Here is a 19,206-nt window from a genome sequence, read left to right on the forward strand (position 1 = left end):
AATCCAGCCACGAGTCACCAGAAACCAAATCTGCGGCTGGGCAACCTCAGTCAGGACTACGCGGACGAGCTGCATTTAAGGATAAGGCACTATGATAAAGCCGAGGTACATTAAATCCCTGACATTCTATATAGATTTCTTTTTTTTTTGTTTTAGTTTTTTTATTCTGCGTCGCAACATGGCACTGCGGGACAGGGAACAGCATCCGTGTGGCATCAAGAGACTCGCGTTTAGCCTCCTCTGTTGGTTGAATTTTTGGTCCACTGCAAACGTAAGAAATTTCATGAAGTGAGAAACTTGTAAAAGCAGGGGAAAATGGCTGCCAAGAGTCTTTCAAGATCACGTCACGTAAACCACATTACGAAGCATCTAAAAGGCAAGCACTATGCACGCGGTGCATAAAAAAAGCTCCCCCCCCCTTTCATCCCGAATCTCATCTGTATACACAACAGCAGCAGTACAGGATTTTTTTTTTCTTCTAATATCACTAAAAGATGCAAGTGTTTTTGTGCAAGTGGCTACCATATAACTGTCAAACCGACGTTTCCCCGTCATTTCTAGAATCCACAAACTGACCCCTTGTTGTCTAGCTACATACAATACTCAGAAACGTCTCGCTCAATCGGAAGTCTATCAGCGTATAGACAGAAATCAGAAAAGACAAAGAAATTCCATGAAAAACAAACCACAATGATAGCACCATGAGTTTGGAGTAGTGTCGATCGAAAAGAACAGCAAAACTATGTACAACAGGTGGAGATTTTGAGTGATTCAATACATTTTGCTCTACTGGGACTAGTGACATGGATTTGAGCTCTGAGACATCAGCAGTTTGAAGGAACAAAACCCGTCTGTGTGGACAGACAGAAGCATTAAGTCACGTCTGAAGAGGAAACATTTAACGGTGCACTCGAGTCCCTTTTCCTCCAGGTCCCTTCCACAGACTGAACAAGGCGACTACACATCCAGAATCCAAACAGACAAGGACAGAGCACATCCTGGCCGGAGTGTCACTCCTCCACCCACTAAACGGGGTAGAGCGCAAACAGAGACAACGCATGTAAAAAGATGCAGACATCTAGACGTAAAGGGAGAGATGTGGAAAGTGAGACGGTAAAACTAGGCAGACAAGGTGAAGCTGTGCCCTTTGACCCTCAAACGGAGGCATACGTGTTGCCTGTGGTGCTGCAGTGGCGGATGGTGGGAGTCCCAGCAGAGGGCGTTAAGATGTGTTCGGTGTGGTCCTGCAGGGGTTGCTGCAGCGAGTGGAGGACACTGTGCTGGACAACACCCACCACAGGGTGGGAACCGTCCTCCAGCGCCCCGACCTGGATCACTTGGATTACCTCGTGCTCCGGCTTCTCGCGCTTGGCGAGAGGTTCTCCGGAGTCCTCTGTGTCCTCTTCCAAGTCACTGTCCATCCCGCTAGTTTCATCTGGACAGGGCAAAGTAGAACAAGGAGAAAAAAAATTTAAATCCTTCAGCCTAATATTCAGCATTGTGTTCTTGGATCTAATACTTCAAACAAAGTTTATGGAAAAAATTAAAACCCCTGCTGGAGCTGTCTGAGTTTTTAGGGACAACTGTGAAGATACTGTTGCAATAATGAATGTGACTAAAGATAAACCCATGGATGAGTTTCTCCACATCTTCCTGGGAAATTAATCCCTTCTTCAGAAAGAAATCTTCTTCAGATGACAGAAGACTGACTTTGTAATTGGCTCTATGTGTCTTTGAATGTTAAGTGCAGAGTCCATCACTACACCCAAATTTTCACAAGTTTTTAGCTATAAAACTGAGGCGGCATGCTGAAAAACATGTCTGGTTTGCTAATATGTTTGTGTAGACGGGATTTCTGTCTGGAAAAGTTTTTAAATGGGAAACATGTAGGAATCTGATTGAATTTCTTGTTTTGACATAATTAGCTGAATTAAATCTGTGTGGTCAAGTTTTCAGACATTTTTTGGTTAACAATAAGCAAAGTATACAATAAAGTGGACCCTATTGTTTTGTGCTTTCTAGTTATTTTTGGCTTACCTTTATCAATGCTAGCAAGGGATAAGGTGTGGAGGTTGTCAAACTGAAATAAGAGAGTGATAAATAGAGCAGATATTAGTGCTTGGTACAGATGAATCCAAAACAGATATTTAATATCAGGAATGGTAGATTAATAGACAGAATCCTAGGAGAGAGAATACAGTAGAGCAGACGCTGCTGCTGTACCTCGCCCATGACTCCTATGGGCGTTTCTCCAGTAGCCTGAGCCACCCGGTGTTCCACAAGGTAGAACATGTATTCGTCATACAGGAGGCGAATCAGGTGGAAGGAACCGAAACTGGCAGCACTACGCAGGGTCAGGTCTCTGATCACCATAGAACTACACACAAAAAAGAAAACACCTTAAGGCTTTCATCTCAATGCTGTCAAACCTGAAGGAGACTGAATGTTTGAGGCCTTTCCAGACCTGTAGAAGGACCACTTCAGCAGGAACTGTCGAGCTGCCCTGGGGAAGCTGGGCCGGTGCTCGTAAGGCTTGAGCACCTGGGTGACCACGTTGTCTAGCCAGGCTGCCCACTGCTCCAAAGAGCTCTGCTGCTGCAGGGTGGCCTTGAAGTCCTGCTCCAAGTGCTGGACCACGCCCTCCTCGCACTGGCACACCCAGGACGCCTGCTCCTGTATAGCAGCAAGAGGAACAAACCGGGGGTTTAGAAAAGACACGTGTGATGGAGACGAGCGCTCGGAACTGCTCAGACCTGTACGTTGGCAAAGTCAACGCGGTTGAGATCACTCAGCATCTGGTTGATTTGGGATGTGTTCTGCAACACAGCACGTGCCGCCTGAGCCAGGTGGTTCAACGATGTATATCTGCGCAACGTTTGCGCAAAGGCACTAACAGCGGCAATCTGTCAGATGAATGCACACAGAAGCTCAGGTTATGGACAAATAATAACTTCAAGAATAAATTTAGCAAATTTACTATAAAAATTACAGCAAAGTGCACCTTGGTCTGGATCATTCTCTGTGGAATGGCATTCATGGCATTACTAAGCCAACCTTCCAGGCTTTTGGCAAAGTTGCGAATGGCTTGAGTCAAGGCACCTGTGAGCAAAAGAACTGCAATAGTTACAACCTGACCAGTTTCATCGGGCAAATCTGAGAGGTGTCTGTGTCTGTGGCTCACTGGGAATGGGTCTCAGGACATCAGGAATCAGGATCTCCACGAGGGCCTGGTACATTAAATGGTCACAAGTGCTCATCCACTTAAGAACGGCCTCGTTCCTGCACAGGGCCAAAAGCTGTGCTCGAGGGAGCCGCGCTTCAATCTCGCTTATGCTGCTGCAGACGGAGCAAACCTCAGTTACAAGTCATTCCTCTAAAACAATCTGATTAACCTTGAATAAATGCAAACCTCTGCAGCAAGGCATGTCTCAAAGAGCCAATCCCCACCTGTTTTCTGTTATGGTGGCGCCCTCTACTGTGTCAGGAGCAGAATAACGCCAGAACGTCTGCCACAGCTTCTCAATTAGACTGAACTGGAGGTTGACAACAACATCCAAGATAGCCTGAAACACATCAAGGAAAATAAACTCTAACAGCAATTTTTTTTTTTATTAAAAACTTTATAGTTTATAAAAACTATGCTTTCTCAGCTAAATGGGATGAGACAAAACATCAAACTATACAGAAAACATTAAGATAGAAATGTCTACAAACTAAATTTTTAATCTAATTAGTCAATTGTTTAAAAAAAATTTGATATTTTTAGTATTAGCTGCTTTTTCCATTAAGGTTAACTCTTTGATAGAAACCAAACTTAGAGCAAGGACAACAAAATAAAAAAATAATCCCTGAAAATAACTTAAATGGTTCTACTAAAACAAGATTATTAAAATAAATAACACAGACCTGTTCATCGGTTGCTCATCTTTAAGAAAGGTTTCTAATTTTGCTACCCCTTCACAGAAAACAAAGACTCTCCTTTGTCTAACCTCACAGTGCTCTCTGTAAAGGGACTGTAGAGCTTTCACATCCTCTGAACCGATGTTCTCCATATTGCTCTGTCCCAAGTCCAGCTCTATAAAGTCAGGGAGTGCCCGCGATGCATCTGTTGGGAAAATAAAAATTGTATAAGCACTACATGACTCAAAATGAGCCACAGAGTCACAATATCTGTGAAGAAAAACTAAGAATAAGTTCACCCTCGCTGCTTCTGTTAAATGTTTGGCCCTCTATGCAACCACGAAAGCTTCTAAATTATGCTGCCCTCTCCCAGTCAAAGCTCAGATATTTACCTGATTCAAAAGCTTTGCAAAAGTTTAATACATGGAAAACTCAATGAACTGAAGCTAGCTGATCTCTCCGCATGGGATCTACCTAATATTCCCAGTTAGTTTTTCTATTTCAGCTTCAGCATTGTTTCATGGTAGAGGCGAATATGTTGAAAGGTTTAATTAAGCTTTTAGAACCTGGTAAAGATCAGACCATTCTGTTGTCTCTTCATATTAAATTATTACTTTTACATTATATTTTATCCCATTTGTTTCTACTTTATACATTCCGAACTCTACATACCATTTTAACCATGGCAAATTACCTTTTGCTTTGTTTACGATGGCTGATGCCATAAAAAGTACGTGACAAAATAATTTCCCTCTTGGGGAAAGTAAAGTGTCTAATCCAATTTAATGCAATTAGACAGATAATTTTTGTTCCTAGGACTGATGATCATAATTATCTTAAAAAAAAGAAGAAAAAAAAAAAACAATTCAGTGATTTAGCTCAGTTGAAAAGCTGCTGACCTAGAAACTGCTGGTGGTGCTGGCTCTGTGCAATGACTGTCTGCTCTGCCGCTCCAGGATGGTGCTGCCCCCCACTTGTGTAATTGTCTCCGGAGCCACTGTCGAACTTCTGCACTGGCTTGAACCTGAAACCACATGGTAAACCTTATTATCTCCAACCTCTACAATTTGTGCCACAGCAGGTGCTGCAGGACGAAAGTGTCCTACCTCTGTTTCTGCTGAACAGGTTGCTGCCTGAGCGCCATGTACTGCATGTCTTCTTGTAGTCTGTTGAGCGGTGAGTCTGGTTTCACTCGTATACCGTAGTAATGGTATTTTGAGTTCCCTCTGCAAAAACAAAACCAAAAGGAGTTGATGGACAGCAAAGGCCTTAAAATGAGCTTAAAAAGACGCAAACTGAAATATTAAATTGACCTTGTCCCGAGGCGCCTTGTACGGAGTCCCATGAAGATGGAGCGAATGAGTTTGCCAAAAGATGCTGCATTTACAGGGTCTAGTTTCTGCTCCTGGCAGTGCCGCAGGTAATGATTGTAGAGGGTGGACCGTGGTAGGCTAACTCCCTCTGCTGTCTCGTAGTTGTCCAGCAGCCATTGGAGCTACAAGAGGGAAAGATGTACCTTGTAACTCACCTTTGTACACCATTTCACAAAAAAACTTCTGGCTTCATTCTGTAAACTTGATGCTGCTCCATGGCAGCTTTGCAAAAGCTTCTATTGCAGCCATGGATTTGAAAAGCAACACTAACATAAACCTGCGAGTACCACAACACACATGGAGCTACAAAGGTGAGAAAAGGGCAGAACAGCGAAAGAGGGAGACTTGCAAAAGTTCAGGTTAGGGGAGAGCGTGCGTTTAGGAAAGCAACTTACATGGCTGTTGAGCAGCGAGCTTCTCTGACTGGATAAACCCTCAGATTTTTGGAGCGTCTCAATCGCCATTTCAATCTGATAAAACCACGAAGCACAGGACAACAAAATGTAAGAGGGGGAGGAAATCAAAACTGAAGCAAGAAAACTAAAGAGCTCACTCAAACACTCTACTGGCATTACGCAAAAATAAATAAAGAAAGAAAGTCTAGTAAAGGTCCCAAAGCAAGCACCACTAATCCCAAGCAGAGCAGAAATACTTGACACTTGAAGAACATTTTTTCCGTTGTAACAAAATATAAACAAATCACAGGACAGCTGGGGGGTTTGTAAAAAGAAAGTACAGCGACTTTCAAATTTAGAGATGAGTCGGGGCATAAAAATGATCTGGTCTTGACGGATTCTAAAAAGAGGCAAGTCTGACCAAATGTGTTCAAAACACATAAAAACACCAAAGTCATAGTGAAAAATAAAGACAAAATTGTCCATACTGCTCCACAGGACTCAGAAGAAAAAGTAACAAGCTAGTTGTTGCAACGTGATTGCACATGTAAAAATAATCAGTAAACGTGACTCATCTCATGCTGGTGTATTAAGTTTGTGCTTCCACAATGCCAGGAAGGAAAGAGATCAGGAATGATCAGCAATCAATTGTTGCTGCCAATCATTTACTGCTATGTATGTACTATCGACTTCGATGTACTTCTTTCCACTCACAAGGCATTCTCACCTTTGTTTTGCTTAATAAATGATAAAAAGCTTAAAATCTGTTGCACGTATGCCACATATCAAGTTAGATCTTTAGTCATTTTAGAACCTGTTAAAAGACTAGATCCATTTTATCCTGTTCTGATGCATAAAAACCCCCACTTCAAAACATGTACCATCCTTTGAAAATGCTTAAACAAAAGACTCATCAGGCACACACATGCGCACACACACCACAGCTAAGGTTTGACCCGAGCTATGTTCAACAATTTGTATACTGATTGTAAGTAAGATTATCCATGCCTAACACCACGCAAGTGTTGTGTAAATGGGTCAAAGCTGATGCAAGTAAAGCTTGGGAACTGATAACAGAACAACTGCTGCCAAAAGAAAGCACATCAACTGCGAGCCATTTCTTTTTGGTTTATTTCTTTAATAGAAGAGTCAATAACTTTATTAGTAATTTTTGTTGATGTTTAATTTAAAGAGCAACTGAATCAAATAACTATTTACAATTGCTTAATGACAAAAAGAAAGAAATACAACTAGAGAGACACTCAAATATTTAAGTAGAATAAAAGGTGCAGGAACTCATGAAGTGATTTTATGTAAAGAAATAATGTTAAATTTTTAACAAATGTAAAAATGCTCTCAAGTGAACGAGTACCAGTAAGTATTTTACAAATGTAAAAAAGTAATTTTATGGAAGAGTGGAACAGAAACAATCTGAATTCTGAGAATGTTTTATTAGCACCACATATTCCTATGTTAGTTTATCCCTTAATTTGTCGCAGTTAGTTTGCAAAATCCCGTAGTCTGTGATCCCACAGCCAGTGCAGTTAAGAGTGTCTCAGTCGTTAAAGAAAAAATCTGCTGAAATAAGTCTGTTCGAGTAAACTCCAAGCCTTTTCACTCCAATCAGAACTGTGAAAATAGTGTAATGTGTCCCCAGGTTTAGATTATTATTTTTTGTTTTGAGCAAATCAAGGTGATTCTGAACAACACTACATAAGTGGTGCTGAAACTTCAGTCATAAGCATCCAAATTACACTCAAATTAAAATCAGAGCGTAGTGTTGTGTTGAGTACTCCACCGTGTCTGAACAGAACATTAATTAGGAGTGTTTGCATCTGAAGACTGATTCTCTGATCATTCTGCCACTCATCTTTCATGTCACAGCACCTTATTTATCCCCCCGCACCCCAAACAGTTCAAATTAAAAATAAACATAAAGCTTTTAGGAAAATGTTTACAGTAGTTAGTATCAGTCAGATGCAGCCTTTGTGGTTTACTGAATGCATGAGCACATAAGTTTTAATATGAAGGGCCATTTCCAAGACTGTTAAACTATTCTGGATTAGAAAACAAACACTAATGCAGAATAATGGAAACGACGTCTAAACTGATGAGGGTAGAAAGGTTTTATTGATTTATTTTAATTCAAGGAAGATGTGAAAGTTGCTGTAAAGACATAATTATTTAGAAGTAAAACACACATACACAACCAAGCACACAAATGTTTAAGTGAAGGCCCCGTTCCTCTAGGTGGTGTGTTACTCACAGTGGCTGGAGAAGCTCGTGCCGTCTGGGTGGCAGGATGGGGTCCAGCGTTGTCCATCAGGTAGGCCCCAGAACTGCTGCTGATTACCTGACCCCCTGCCATGCCCATGCTCATCCCTCCAGTGCTCCCCCCTCCGTTGTTGGTCATGCCATGAGACGTCACCACAGTGGACACCTGCGATGAGCTGCCCTGTGTGTCAAAGTAGCTCCCTCCACTGTTCTGGCTGTAGAGCTGCGGTTCCGAATACGTGTAGGTTCTTCTGTTCAGAACAGAGGTCGGTAGTCAGACAAATACATCGTTATGACGACTATTCAAAGAGCATCAATGCTGTTAGGAAATGATACGCTTTTCAGAAATGATAAAGACAACTTCAGTGGGTTTATATCCTGATTATTGACTATTTATCTGCTAATGTCCCCATTTATTTGCATAGATGTACTGACTGAGTCACATAAAAGGTCAGCATGTATATTATGCATTTATGCACATTTGGGCATTGGCTAGAAATGTTATCACCCTTATTGTATGCGGATTATGCTTTGGTTGAAGCAGAAAAAAAAACTGGTCATTTATTTTTCAAAATTAAACTTTAAAGTACTCGTACCTTTTGAACCTTAGCTCAGTTTATCAAGTTTCAGCCACCACAAATCTTAATATATTTGGGTTTGATTTTATGTAACAAACCAACACCAAGTAAAGTATAACTAAAATGCTTTTAAGCAGGGTTTTTAAATTATAATTTATTATATTTATATTCAGTCCATCTGAGTCAACAACTTATAGAGCCACCTCTGGCTGTTGATGTCTAAACAAACATCTCAAGCTCAGTCTAATTGAATGGAGAGCATCAGTAAACAGAAGAAAAGCAGCGTCCCTTAGAAATGGCTTCCATGTAAATGAGGGGGGGAAAAAATGGTTAATGTTTTACAAAAACACATAACTTTTCGAAGTGGACAGGACAAAAGCTCTCCACATGCTTTTATTTAAAATAGTTTAAAGAAAAGTATCCCAAAAACATGATGATGCTGCCACTACAATGCCGAATGGTGGGGATTGTGTCCTTACAATGACCAAACAATACAATTCTGTATGCAGTCCAAAAGTCTGACCAAAGAGCAGAGCACCTGTTTGTTATTTCTCCATGATTTTTTTAACAGTTCCTTCCATAAGGTTTTCCTAAAATAATTGGGCTGAAACCCTTTCAGCATAAAAGGGACAGAAAATAAATGCATGCCACACTTCTGAGATTTTTATTTGATTAAAAAAAATTCTCCAACTTCTGCAAGACAGTAACATTGTTTTAAACAATGTTTGAAAAAAAACTTGTCCAGATGTTCTATTTCACATCATTTCTCAATGAATGCAGATGTCTAAAAAGCTACAGTAGACAGAATCTCTCACAGGGGACTCAATACAAGGAGCACATGCTTAAAGAACCTGTATTATGTTCATATTAATTTGCTGCTCGCCCATCACCCACCAACTCCCCTTACATAAACGTTTCAATCAGTAGCAGAATTCTGTCTGTCCGTGTTTGTGCATACACTGATGTGTGAGTGTTCACCACAGTAGGAAAACACAGATTGGGCTTGTTTGTGAATTATGTGTGTAACCTTGTTTTTCAGACCCAGGGGAGCCTTTCATAGAATCGCCGCTTCAAAAAAAAAAACTGGCCTACTTGTTGTCATGTTCAAGGAACTGAATGCAAAAAGACATCTGACAGTAAACCTCAAGAAAGAAAAACCAGAAAGATGAGATAAACAAAGGTCAACTGTGCTTGTCTGCAACATCATGTGCTTGTGACATGATCACTTGAAGAAATTCGAAAGAAGGAAAAAGAGGGATTCAGGGCTGAATTTTGACGATGTACAAGAGCAGAGCTGGGAAACACCTCAACTCACATGTTGCCGTTGGTGTAGACGCCACTATTTTCCTCCACATACTGCACCTGTGTTGGGTAAACATGCTGAACCTGTTGAACAGTCTGCGCCTGGCAAAATAAGGCGCAAAAGCTTGAAATTACTCAGCAAAATTTGGCTAAGAAGCTGCAAACGAGCTGGTGGAAATCGAGCTGGGATGTACCTGCTGCTGCTGAACAGGCACCTGCTGGGTGGAGCCGGTAGGCTGGACAGGCACGGTGGTCTGGAGAGGGACAGTGGAGGTGGAGTCAGCGCCTGCTTCAGGGGTCTGCATGGCGCCTGAATGAAAAACAAAACAGACCTTCTGTAGGGCTGATAATAACTCATACAACTGTTAACCTGCAAGCTTCACAGGTGAATCAACTTTACAGCGTAATAAAGACCGTATCATGACCTTAATGCAGTAAAAAGCTAATCCCTGATAACCAATAAGAACTTTTTTTTTTTTCCTTTCACAAATACTTCTGCTTCTGGCTGCTTTTCAAATACTTCAATTTAAATGAAGCAGTTGGTATTGATGTCACAGATTTTATGACTTGCTTTTCAAAGCAAATACAAACGGGACGCCTCATCGACTTCCGTGTGCCAAAAGTCAGACCTATCAGGTGTTGCATAAGAAAATATTTGTCCGCAAACGTAAGCAATTACCCACGTTTTAGTTTGCTCAGGACGGCCAAATGAGAATCTAATCTTGGGAGAACAGGAAACATGGAGTGTCACCATAAACCTCATCTGTTTTGTCCAAATCAATGCCAGTAAAAAAGCGGCTCGGGCCAACTGCACCTAAACACTTGTCTCTGCCCGGTGGTACGCAATGTTCTCAGGGACTCATGCATCACCGACACATGGTCTTGTCTCCACATTCGCAGCCATAAAACAAGTTAATATTTAACTAACTCTAAATAGATGCTGCTTCGCTTCCCTCTGCCGCGCCGCCCTTTTACAGGCTCAACATCACTTCTGACTAAACACCGTGAACAAAAACTCTCCGAGATGTTTGTGTGTTCCAAATAATAATAATAATAAAAAAAAAAAAAAAAAAAAAAGAAAAACAGCATGTCTGTGATATAATTACTTATCCTTGTTCAAGCGAACACATCTGCAGGGAAAGACAAGAGGACACACTTAAGGTTAACCCATGTCTGTGAGTTAATAATAGTGTGGCTACCATCACCCATTCCTTCCAGGGAAAGGCCATCTCCTCCCCATCACAGTTTCCATGAACAAGCCTCTCTTGGTTAATTAAGCTGGATCTCCTTAGAGCTCTAAATCACTCCTGGGACAGCTCGCCCCGTTCCATTACCTTCACTACTGCACCCATTTTTGCAGACTTTTACTTTGTTCATGTCGGGGCAGCAAAATCAAACCTAGTTGTGACCTGACAGCAAATGGATTTTTAAAAAAAGAAGTAGAAAAAGGGGAAAATAAAACTTTTTATAGATCAAGGCAACATCTTTGGAACAGTTTGAAGACTTCTGGGAAGTTCTCTAGTGGGCAAAATCTACCTTCCTGTGTCACGTTATATGTAGGTTTTACGCAGCAACAGTTTCAAAACTGCTAATATTTTTCTGTCAGACCATTTCAACAGTTTAAAGTTCTTTTAACAGAATGCTACTGAAAATAATGGAGTGATAGCAATTTTCTCTGGTTGTATGAAATGGCCCCACCCCCACCAGTTGCTAGCAGGTCAGCTAGCTGAAAGAGGGCTTTTCACAATATTAGAATAGAACATGAAATTGCTATATTATCTCTATCTATGTCTATAAGGTTAAGTCAGGTAAACATGGGTTAATTAATCCTAATCTATATTGTCAAAAAAAAATTTTCAGCAAAAGTATTGTGGCTACATGCTTTCCTAATACGGTTAATAGTTCAGTATGCAAAGCACAGCAGCATGTTCAATTTATAAACCCATTAGTTGACAGCATACACCTCCCAGCACGAACAAAACAAAATCCGATGAAGATCAGGGAGGTATGTTTGATACACACGTAGGAGTAATCTTGCTCTTCCTGGATTCACTATGTCTATCAAAGAACCTGCAGGACCCTTTTTCCTCTATCTTTTAGAGATATAGCCATTGGGGCTAAAACACAAAAGACATAAAAAATGCAATTTGCAGTTCAGGCCTCAAACAAAGCCAGAAATTGCTATTGGCTAGAAAAAAAAAAAAAACTTGAAATGTGCATCTTTAATTTATTATCTAAAGTTATCAGAGCTTGACAATCTCATTACCTGCCCATCTTTTCTGTTGCGGTACAAAAGGTATGAGACTGCTTTCCGCAGGGGGGAAGTTCATAAATAACTGTGACAATTCTCAAGTTTTGAGAAGACCCTCTTGGATCAATTTGATATCACTAAGAGATATGATACATTTTTTTAAAAAACTTTATGCCACCTTTCAAACCTCAATCAAAGGGAGCAGAAAATAGGAATTATATTCCAGAGTGTAGTTTGAAATCTAAAGCACATGGCCCCAGCCGAGTCCATCTAATTGAGAAAAGGAGCCCCTACATCACAGCACACCCTTGTTGCTTCACCTCAACCCCCTTCACAAAGACATGCACACACACAGGCACACACACCTCCTGCCACACCATTCAGGCACTCCCTTGTGGCCCACTTAAATGCCGTGCTCCACTGAGCAAGTGCAAGCCCTACAAAGACTCAGAGGAACAAAAGCCACCAAGGAGTGCAGCATTTTGCCCTGAGTTTCCTCCCTTCAATTTCTCCTGCTTACATCCCAGCCCCAACAAAAAAAAAGAAAAAAGAATCGTGAAGCACAAAAGGTTCACAGTAGCAGCTACCAGAAAATACAAAGGACTACAATTTGCCTAAGTAATGATCATGCATGACAAAGTTGGAGTGTAATGAGTAGCGCCAAAGACAGGCAAGTACATGAACAAGACTAGGTGCACCAGAGATAATTTTTTCTTTTTTTTCCCCCCTCCAACTCACAGTGACTTGATCAGGTGTTTGTATAGCAGCAAAGCAGGTGGAGGGAGATGTAATTTGGAGCTGAAGAGGTGGAGGGTATGCAAAGGAGTGTTTGTTTTGATGGGGGTTTAAAATGACAAAGAAAACTGTAAGTGAGTTACAACGCAAGGCGCTCTAATGCTGATTTTAATGCTAGAAACTTTGGATCGGTATACGTCACATTGCAAAACAAATCTTACAGATTTAAATTAGACTTTGTGTGTGGAATAAAATGCAAAAAAAAGGAATTTATTATTCCGAGTGGTAAGAAAGAAAAGACCTTTAAATAGATGCGTGCTCGTCACTGCAGGTTCTACAGATGGTTCATACAGATATATTTTTTTCCCCTTAAAAGAACAATTTACATATCCATAAGGAAGGCTGTGGAAAACTACAAAGCAAACATGCAGCAAGGCCATGAAACTGGCTGGTGGAATAATTGAATTAATCAGGCCCTCTTTAAGTGATTGGAAATGCAACAGGATCCAGGCAGCAGGTGGCATGGTACTATTTCTGCCCTCCTGGACTACAGGTAAGTGGTAACATGATCTGATAACTGGCAGTTCCTAACATCCTGTTTTGTTTGTGTATGTGGTCAAGAGGGGCGGAGGGGCGACCCAATTTAGCTTTGATAGGCGTCAACAAATGAACATAATTTCCTTGGACATTTTGATTCAGTTATAAATGACTCCTGTGCCATTAGGTCCAACTAAACAGGTGTTTCTCCAACAATGAGCAGCAACAAGACTCACACCTCAGATCATAACTACTTGTTCTTTGTTTACTGTTAAGTAGCTCTTCTGTTCTGTTGAGGACAGATTAAGATAAATTGGGACGGTCTGGAGTCTCACACCAGTGGAGGTGCACCTGCTCTCTCTTTCCTTCCCCTCATCTTGCAGCACACACACAAACACACACTCGCATGTGCGCGCACGCACGCATACACACCTGTTTTTCTTCCTAATGGGAATCAGAGGGTTGAACAGGTGAACAATAGACCCAATGGACCCAGGCAAGAGTAAATGTGATGCAACACTGAGAAACCTGCTCTAAAATAAGTCGATCAATCAATAAAGTATTATTATTAAAATAATGAAATAAGAAAGAAATGGAAACTGGCTCCGAATTTAACACTAAAAGTTAGGGAAACTTTAATAAAATGTATTATTCAGTTTCGAGAATAACAGAGACATCTTGCTCAAAAGGTGTTGAATTTTGATATTTATCATTCTAGGTCTACATATGATCAGAGTTTTCAAACTAGGTCATAAATCACATTTACTTGCTTGAATTTAAAGATTACATATATACACAATGCAGTTTCTGTGGGACTGGGTTACTCTATGTTTAGGGGGGAAATAGCCCTTGGATTTTGGGCTAATAGAAAGAGAAAATTAGTTTATTTAACTTTAGTTTGAGAACAGTAATTCTAACAGCTGACTTAAACCAGTTGTATACAACACTTAAACATTTTTGAACCTTTAAGTCAGACAAAAGGGAAAAAACACATTTGTAAGAGTATAAAGTGGAGATTACCTGATCAACCATTTCCTGTCATATTCTTGTTTCCTTTTTTTTCCCTGTTCTACACCATCGATTCAGATTTTGATCAGTTTTGATTGTTTTAAGGGCAATGGCACATAAAAGACCAACAAAACAAAAGTGCTACAGATATTTTAATAGCGGTGGTAGTTTGAAATCCAACACAAAGTGTGCTAATTATGAGATCCTTCCCTTTTCCAAAACATTTTTCATAATCTTGATTTGTGTTTTATTAAACACAAAAAATGGCATCCTGTATATCCTGTAGACTGATGTGTAATGAATGTGTAAAAGAATAAAGAAATTGAATAAATACTATAAAAAACAAATAAATCTGACTTTCTCTTCCTGATCATCAGTAAGAACTGGTATAGGGAAAATTGGCCAATTCCAATTGACTGATTGGTGCATCTTTATTATTAAATGAACTAAACATTTATTTATGCAATTTTTATTCATTTTTTATATACATTTTGACAGGCTGAAAAAAAACCTCATTAAAACCTGAGATTTGCGGCAATGCAGATGAATCTGGGATAAACTATGATAAGATGTTCTCTCTTTTCAAAAGTGTAGGCTAATTTCCAAAATTGTAAATAAGTATGTATTTATAGACATGTCAAGAAAATCCGCATTAATTCAAGTCGTATTTTATGATAAACTACAAGGCAATAATCACGTTAAACAGGCTATTTGTAATTTATGCAACTCGGGATAGATAAATTATTCCCTGAACGATAAATATGGACAAACGTGAATTAATTAGGGCTTATGCTCCATTGCACAACTTAGCCCTGTGTTATCACAAAGCTTATCACAGCCATCTGATTCCACAAAGAGGGCAGATGGAGAGCTAGCGAAGCTATCTTGGTGCCTAAGACAAAAGGGAAAGTAATGGCTTAGCTATTGTCAACCAGTTAGTCAGAGCAGGGTTAGCTCACAGCACTTTCCCTTCGCTAATCGCCGTGGTGATATCGCCCGGTTAACAAAACACAAACCACTTGAAACTCAAACTTGTAATCTCACCGCCACATTAGCCCCCAAAATGGAATACCCAACAAGCATTGTGAGGAAGGCATCGCTGGCGTTAGCAGCCTAGCAACAACAGACACCTGCTCCTGCTCCAGCTGACCAGTTAGCATCATTCACTAGCCAGAGAAAGCTGCTACCACTCAGCATGGCAACTTCAAACGGGGATATACACCTACAAAATACTCCTCTCTCTAACTAAATGCTATATTAAAGCTCTCAAATGTAGTTTCTGCTCTCCTTCCACAGTAAGTATCTACAGGGAATCTTAGCAAGCAGGCTAACACGTTACAAAGAAACACCCTCGGCTAGCAAACTACCCCAGCTATTATCCAGCAGCAGACAAAACACAAACCAGAGGCGCTTCTAAATCTCCTTCAAAAAGCAGCGACGGGACAAACCAGTTGCGTTCTGCCTAACAAACACACAAACAAACAAAAAAAAATTGTTTGAAACAAACCTGAGCTGCGGACTGGTTGATGAAGATGAGGATGGTGGAGGAGGTGGTAATGATGAAGCGAGAGGTTGTTGTTGGTGGGTTACAGTCGCCAGGACTACGGGGACTATGGCGTTGCCTCACTGGGCAACAGTTGCTATAAAACTCATCGGCTGCGCGCAACCTTACCAGGCAGGTGGGAGGGGATTTAGGCGCACACATAGGCTAAATATATCTATATATTCCTTCAAAGAAATGTATTCCCTCAAAAATACAGATGTTTTCCTCTTCTGTACGAATATGTTTCAATGATTGAGAGGGTTTGGCCATTGAAACACGTTCAATATATTTTAAAACATGAAACAAAAAAATCAAAAATATGTGCATAAGAAATTTTTGGGTGGCATAAGAATTTTCTATTATATTTTTTCCTATTCTGCTATGACTATGATTTGGCCTTTCTGATAACGATTCATCGTGATTTTTGCTTTGTGCTCCAGCTATTTATGCTTATTAGAATCAGAGATGGGTAGTATCTGGGTACATTTACTCAATTACATTTACTTGAGTAAATGTGTTTTATTGAACACATGTACTCACATTAATTGGCGGATAGCACTTTTAGGAGAAGTTTTACTTCACTGTACTATTTTTACTTTTACTTGAGGAATATTATTAAGAATCTTAGTAAAGTTTCTGGATATTGTAACAAGTGCATAACTGTAACTTCAACAAACAAAAATGTTTTAATCAAACATGAATCAGGTACAGACATACATCTAGATTTAAAGTGAGGCCTCGTGTTTGGACACAAGCTTTGTTGTTCTAAGGTTATTTCCTATCTGTTTGGTGTGCTGGGTCATTTTTAGATAAAAAAAAAGATAAACAGTAGATATTTTCATTGGAGGTTATCCTCTTCTAACATATATGCAATATCTAATCTAAGTATTGATTTCAAAGGTATATATTGAAAAAATGTATTTGGAAAATTGTTTGTTTGAATAAATGGTTTTCTTTTAATTTTTGAATTTATGTTATTTGTTTATACAATTTTCTTCTTTAAAGTACCAGAATTTTCACATATCTATATTTGTTGATGACATAATTTTAAAATGTTAAATCAGACATTTTGATCATTTACTCAGTACTCCAGTAGTCTTTTTTATGGAATACTATTTTACTCCTTCATGAGTTATTCCTTGGATGACTACTTTTTACTTTTATTTGAGTCAGAATATGTTGACGTAGTGTTGCTCTTTCTTAAGTACACCTCTGATTATATGATACAATAAGACTACCTAATGCAAAATATTTCCAGAGAAAATAAGAGCTCTTAAAAATCAAACATTTTTAAGAGCTCATATGTAATTTTTACACACAGATGATGGCACATCTCTAATTGCGTAGTTTGTTGTTTAGAAATGTGAAGCTGTATGGTGTTTTTCTGCTCCAAGCCTGAGTTTGGGATTCGTAAATATTAGTTTTGTTATATTGTCTTGCCTTTTAAAAATGAAAGGCGGTATTGTGATTGGTTATGTTAAACTGAGGAGATACTATCTCCTACGTTATAGTATTTTAATTACCTACCTTAAATATATTTTCCTACTCCATCTTTTATGGATGTTTTCAGTATTAATTAAAGAATTGAGTTGTGATTAAATCTGTACTATAGCAATACTAACTAGATTTTTAGCTCTGTTGTGAAAGCTATTACTTTTACCAATTTTGTAATTTTATTCAGTCTCTCCAGTTAAAGGTAATTTTCCTGATTGATAGCACTATGGGTTCAGATTTTCACTTTGTCTGATTTTACTTTGCTCCAAAACTTGCATATTTTGTCCTTGAAAGAAAATATTCACCTCTATGATTTATTTGCCAATATATTCAGATGCTCTCAAAAATATCTATACACACATGAGGATGCTAAAAGTAAGACAATCTGGGTGGGGCTAAATATTCATGAAAAACTTTTAAGCTGACAATAGCAACCAAACAAAGAAACATTGTTTAGCAGCTTTATACTGACTACAAAGCCCTACCAACCACCTGTGTCCACAGCATATGACTTTTTTATTTGATTAGCAGTTACTAAACAGATGCTTTTTGGAAAAGCTGTCGTTGTTGTTGCTAAGCAACTAGTGAAATCTATCTGAGGAATAACACTCCTGGTAAAAGATTTGAGTAAAACTGTTTGTCCTTTTAGTTTTAACTAAGTGGATGTGAAAACTGAGTCCAACTGGACCCATGCAGATGGATTTTCACATAAGGAAAGTAGAGATGGTGGCAAAATATTTCAGATTTCTTAAAGGCTATCGTATTTTTGAGCCTTGACATAATGAAACCAATTAACACAAATAAAACATTTTCAGCCTTTTTTTGGTTTTAAAACAAATAAATAATTCTGAAACACCATCCATCCATCCATCCATTTTCTGTTCACCCTTGTCCCTAATGGGGTCGGGAGGTGCTGGTGCCTATCTTCAGCTACGTTCCAGGCGAGAGACGGGGTCACCCTGGACAGGTCGCCAGTCTGTCGCAGATTCTGAAACATACATTTATGAAATGAAACAAGCCTTTTAAGTCTGAAACATGTTTGTTTCAGACAGTGATGTCCATAGATTAAGTCATTCATGGATTGTAAAAATAATTTAAAGATACTAATATAACTTTTAAATTTTGTCTGCCCATTACTAACCTAAATATTCTATATTTTAATGGAAGTAACAAAGTAGTGTGAAAATAACTAGGTGCAAAACATCAAGAGGGTTTCATAAGTTTGCCTTTTTGAAAGGAGTACATACAGTTTACTGATTTTTTTTTTGGGTCTATTGGTTTCTATTTTAGTCCAGAATTTTTTTTCTTTGCTGAGCAACAAGAGGAGGACATGGATCAACCTTTCTTCAAAAACATTTGCTATATTTAGGCAAGTTTGATGAAGAGACGTGCCAGAATTTGCTTTTAAGAAGTCCCTGGGTGTTTCTGAACCTATTTTCTATAAAACTTTAATGATTGCAAGTAACCTGGCTTATGAAAGATATATACTTTGCATTTAACCTAACATTCTTAAAGAAGAATTTAATCCATCTACAAAAATCTTTCTGTATAAAATAGAAAAAAAAACAATCCATCATCTTGCGCATGCAAGCCAAATTTTTACAGTTCTTGAATTGCAGTCTGGGGACACAGAATCAATTAAAGATGTGCAAATTGGTCCTGAGTTGTATCTTGAACATCCCTTGTTTTGGGGAAGAAACAACCAGAACCTGAGGCATAACGGCATACCACAGTAGCTGTACCAAAGTAGTTTGTGGATGTTGGTTATGAAGGAGAGAAGGTTTGACTATGCAGTTTGGGTGTTAGTGACCTTTTA

At 39.2% G+C, this 19,206-nt stretch overlaps 1 protein-coding gene across 3 annotated transcripts; it reads right to left on the reverse strand.

Moving 5' to 3' along the window:
• Positions 1 to 135: 135 nt before the first annotated feature.
• rfx3 (regulatory factor X, 3 (influences HLA class II expression)) lies at positions 136 to 16,012 on the reverse strand. Of its 3 annotated transcripts, none has more exons than XM_044096272.1 (17): positions 15,861 to 16,012; positions 10,017 to 10,132; positions 9,836 to 9,924; positions 7,935 to 8,193; positions 5,669 to 5,743; positions 5,214 to 5,395; positions 5,007 to 5,126; positions 4,800 to 4,924; positions 3,990 to 4,105; positions 3,448 to 3,563; positions 3,182 to 3,333; positions 3,002 to 3,099; positions 2,754 to 2,903; positions 2,465 to 2,673; positions 2,224 to 2,377; positions 2,038 to 2,080; positions 136 to 1,435 (listed from the first exon to the last, which is right to left on the reverse strand). In XM_044096272.1, exons 2-17 carry the CDS (start codon positions 10,125 to 10,127, stop codon positions 1,155 to 1,157), a joined length of 2,280 nt encoding a protein of 759 aa, XP_043952207.1. In that variant the 5' UTR covers positions 10,128 to 10,132; positions 15,861 to 16,012; the 3' UTR covers positions 136 to 1,154. The 3 variants fall into 3 exon arrangements, with proteins under 3 accessions (XP_043952207.1, XP_043952206.1, XP_043952209.1); XM_044096271.1 differs by having other exon boundaries at positions 3,182 to 3,336; positions 15,861 to 16,010; XM_044096274.1 differs by having other exon boundaries at positions 3,182 to 3,336; positions 7,935 to 8,190; positions 15,861 to 16,002.
• Between the last annotated feature and the right edge of the window lie 3,194 nt (positions 16,013 to 19,206).

Source organism: Gambusia affinis, linkage group LG17 (assembly GCF_019740435.1).
Source record: "Gambusia affinis linkage group LG17, SWU_Gaff_1.0, whole genome shotgun sequence".
Lineage (NCBI taxonomy): Eukaryota > Metazoa > Chordata > Actinopteri > Cyprinodontiformes > Poeciliidae > Gambusia > Gambusia affinis.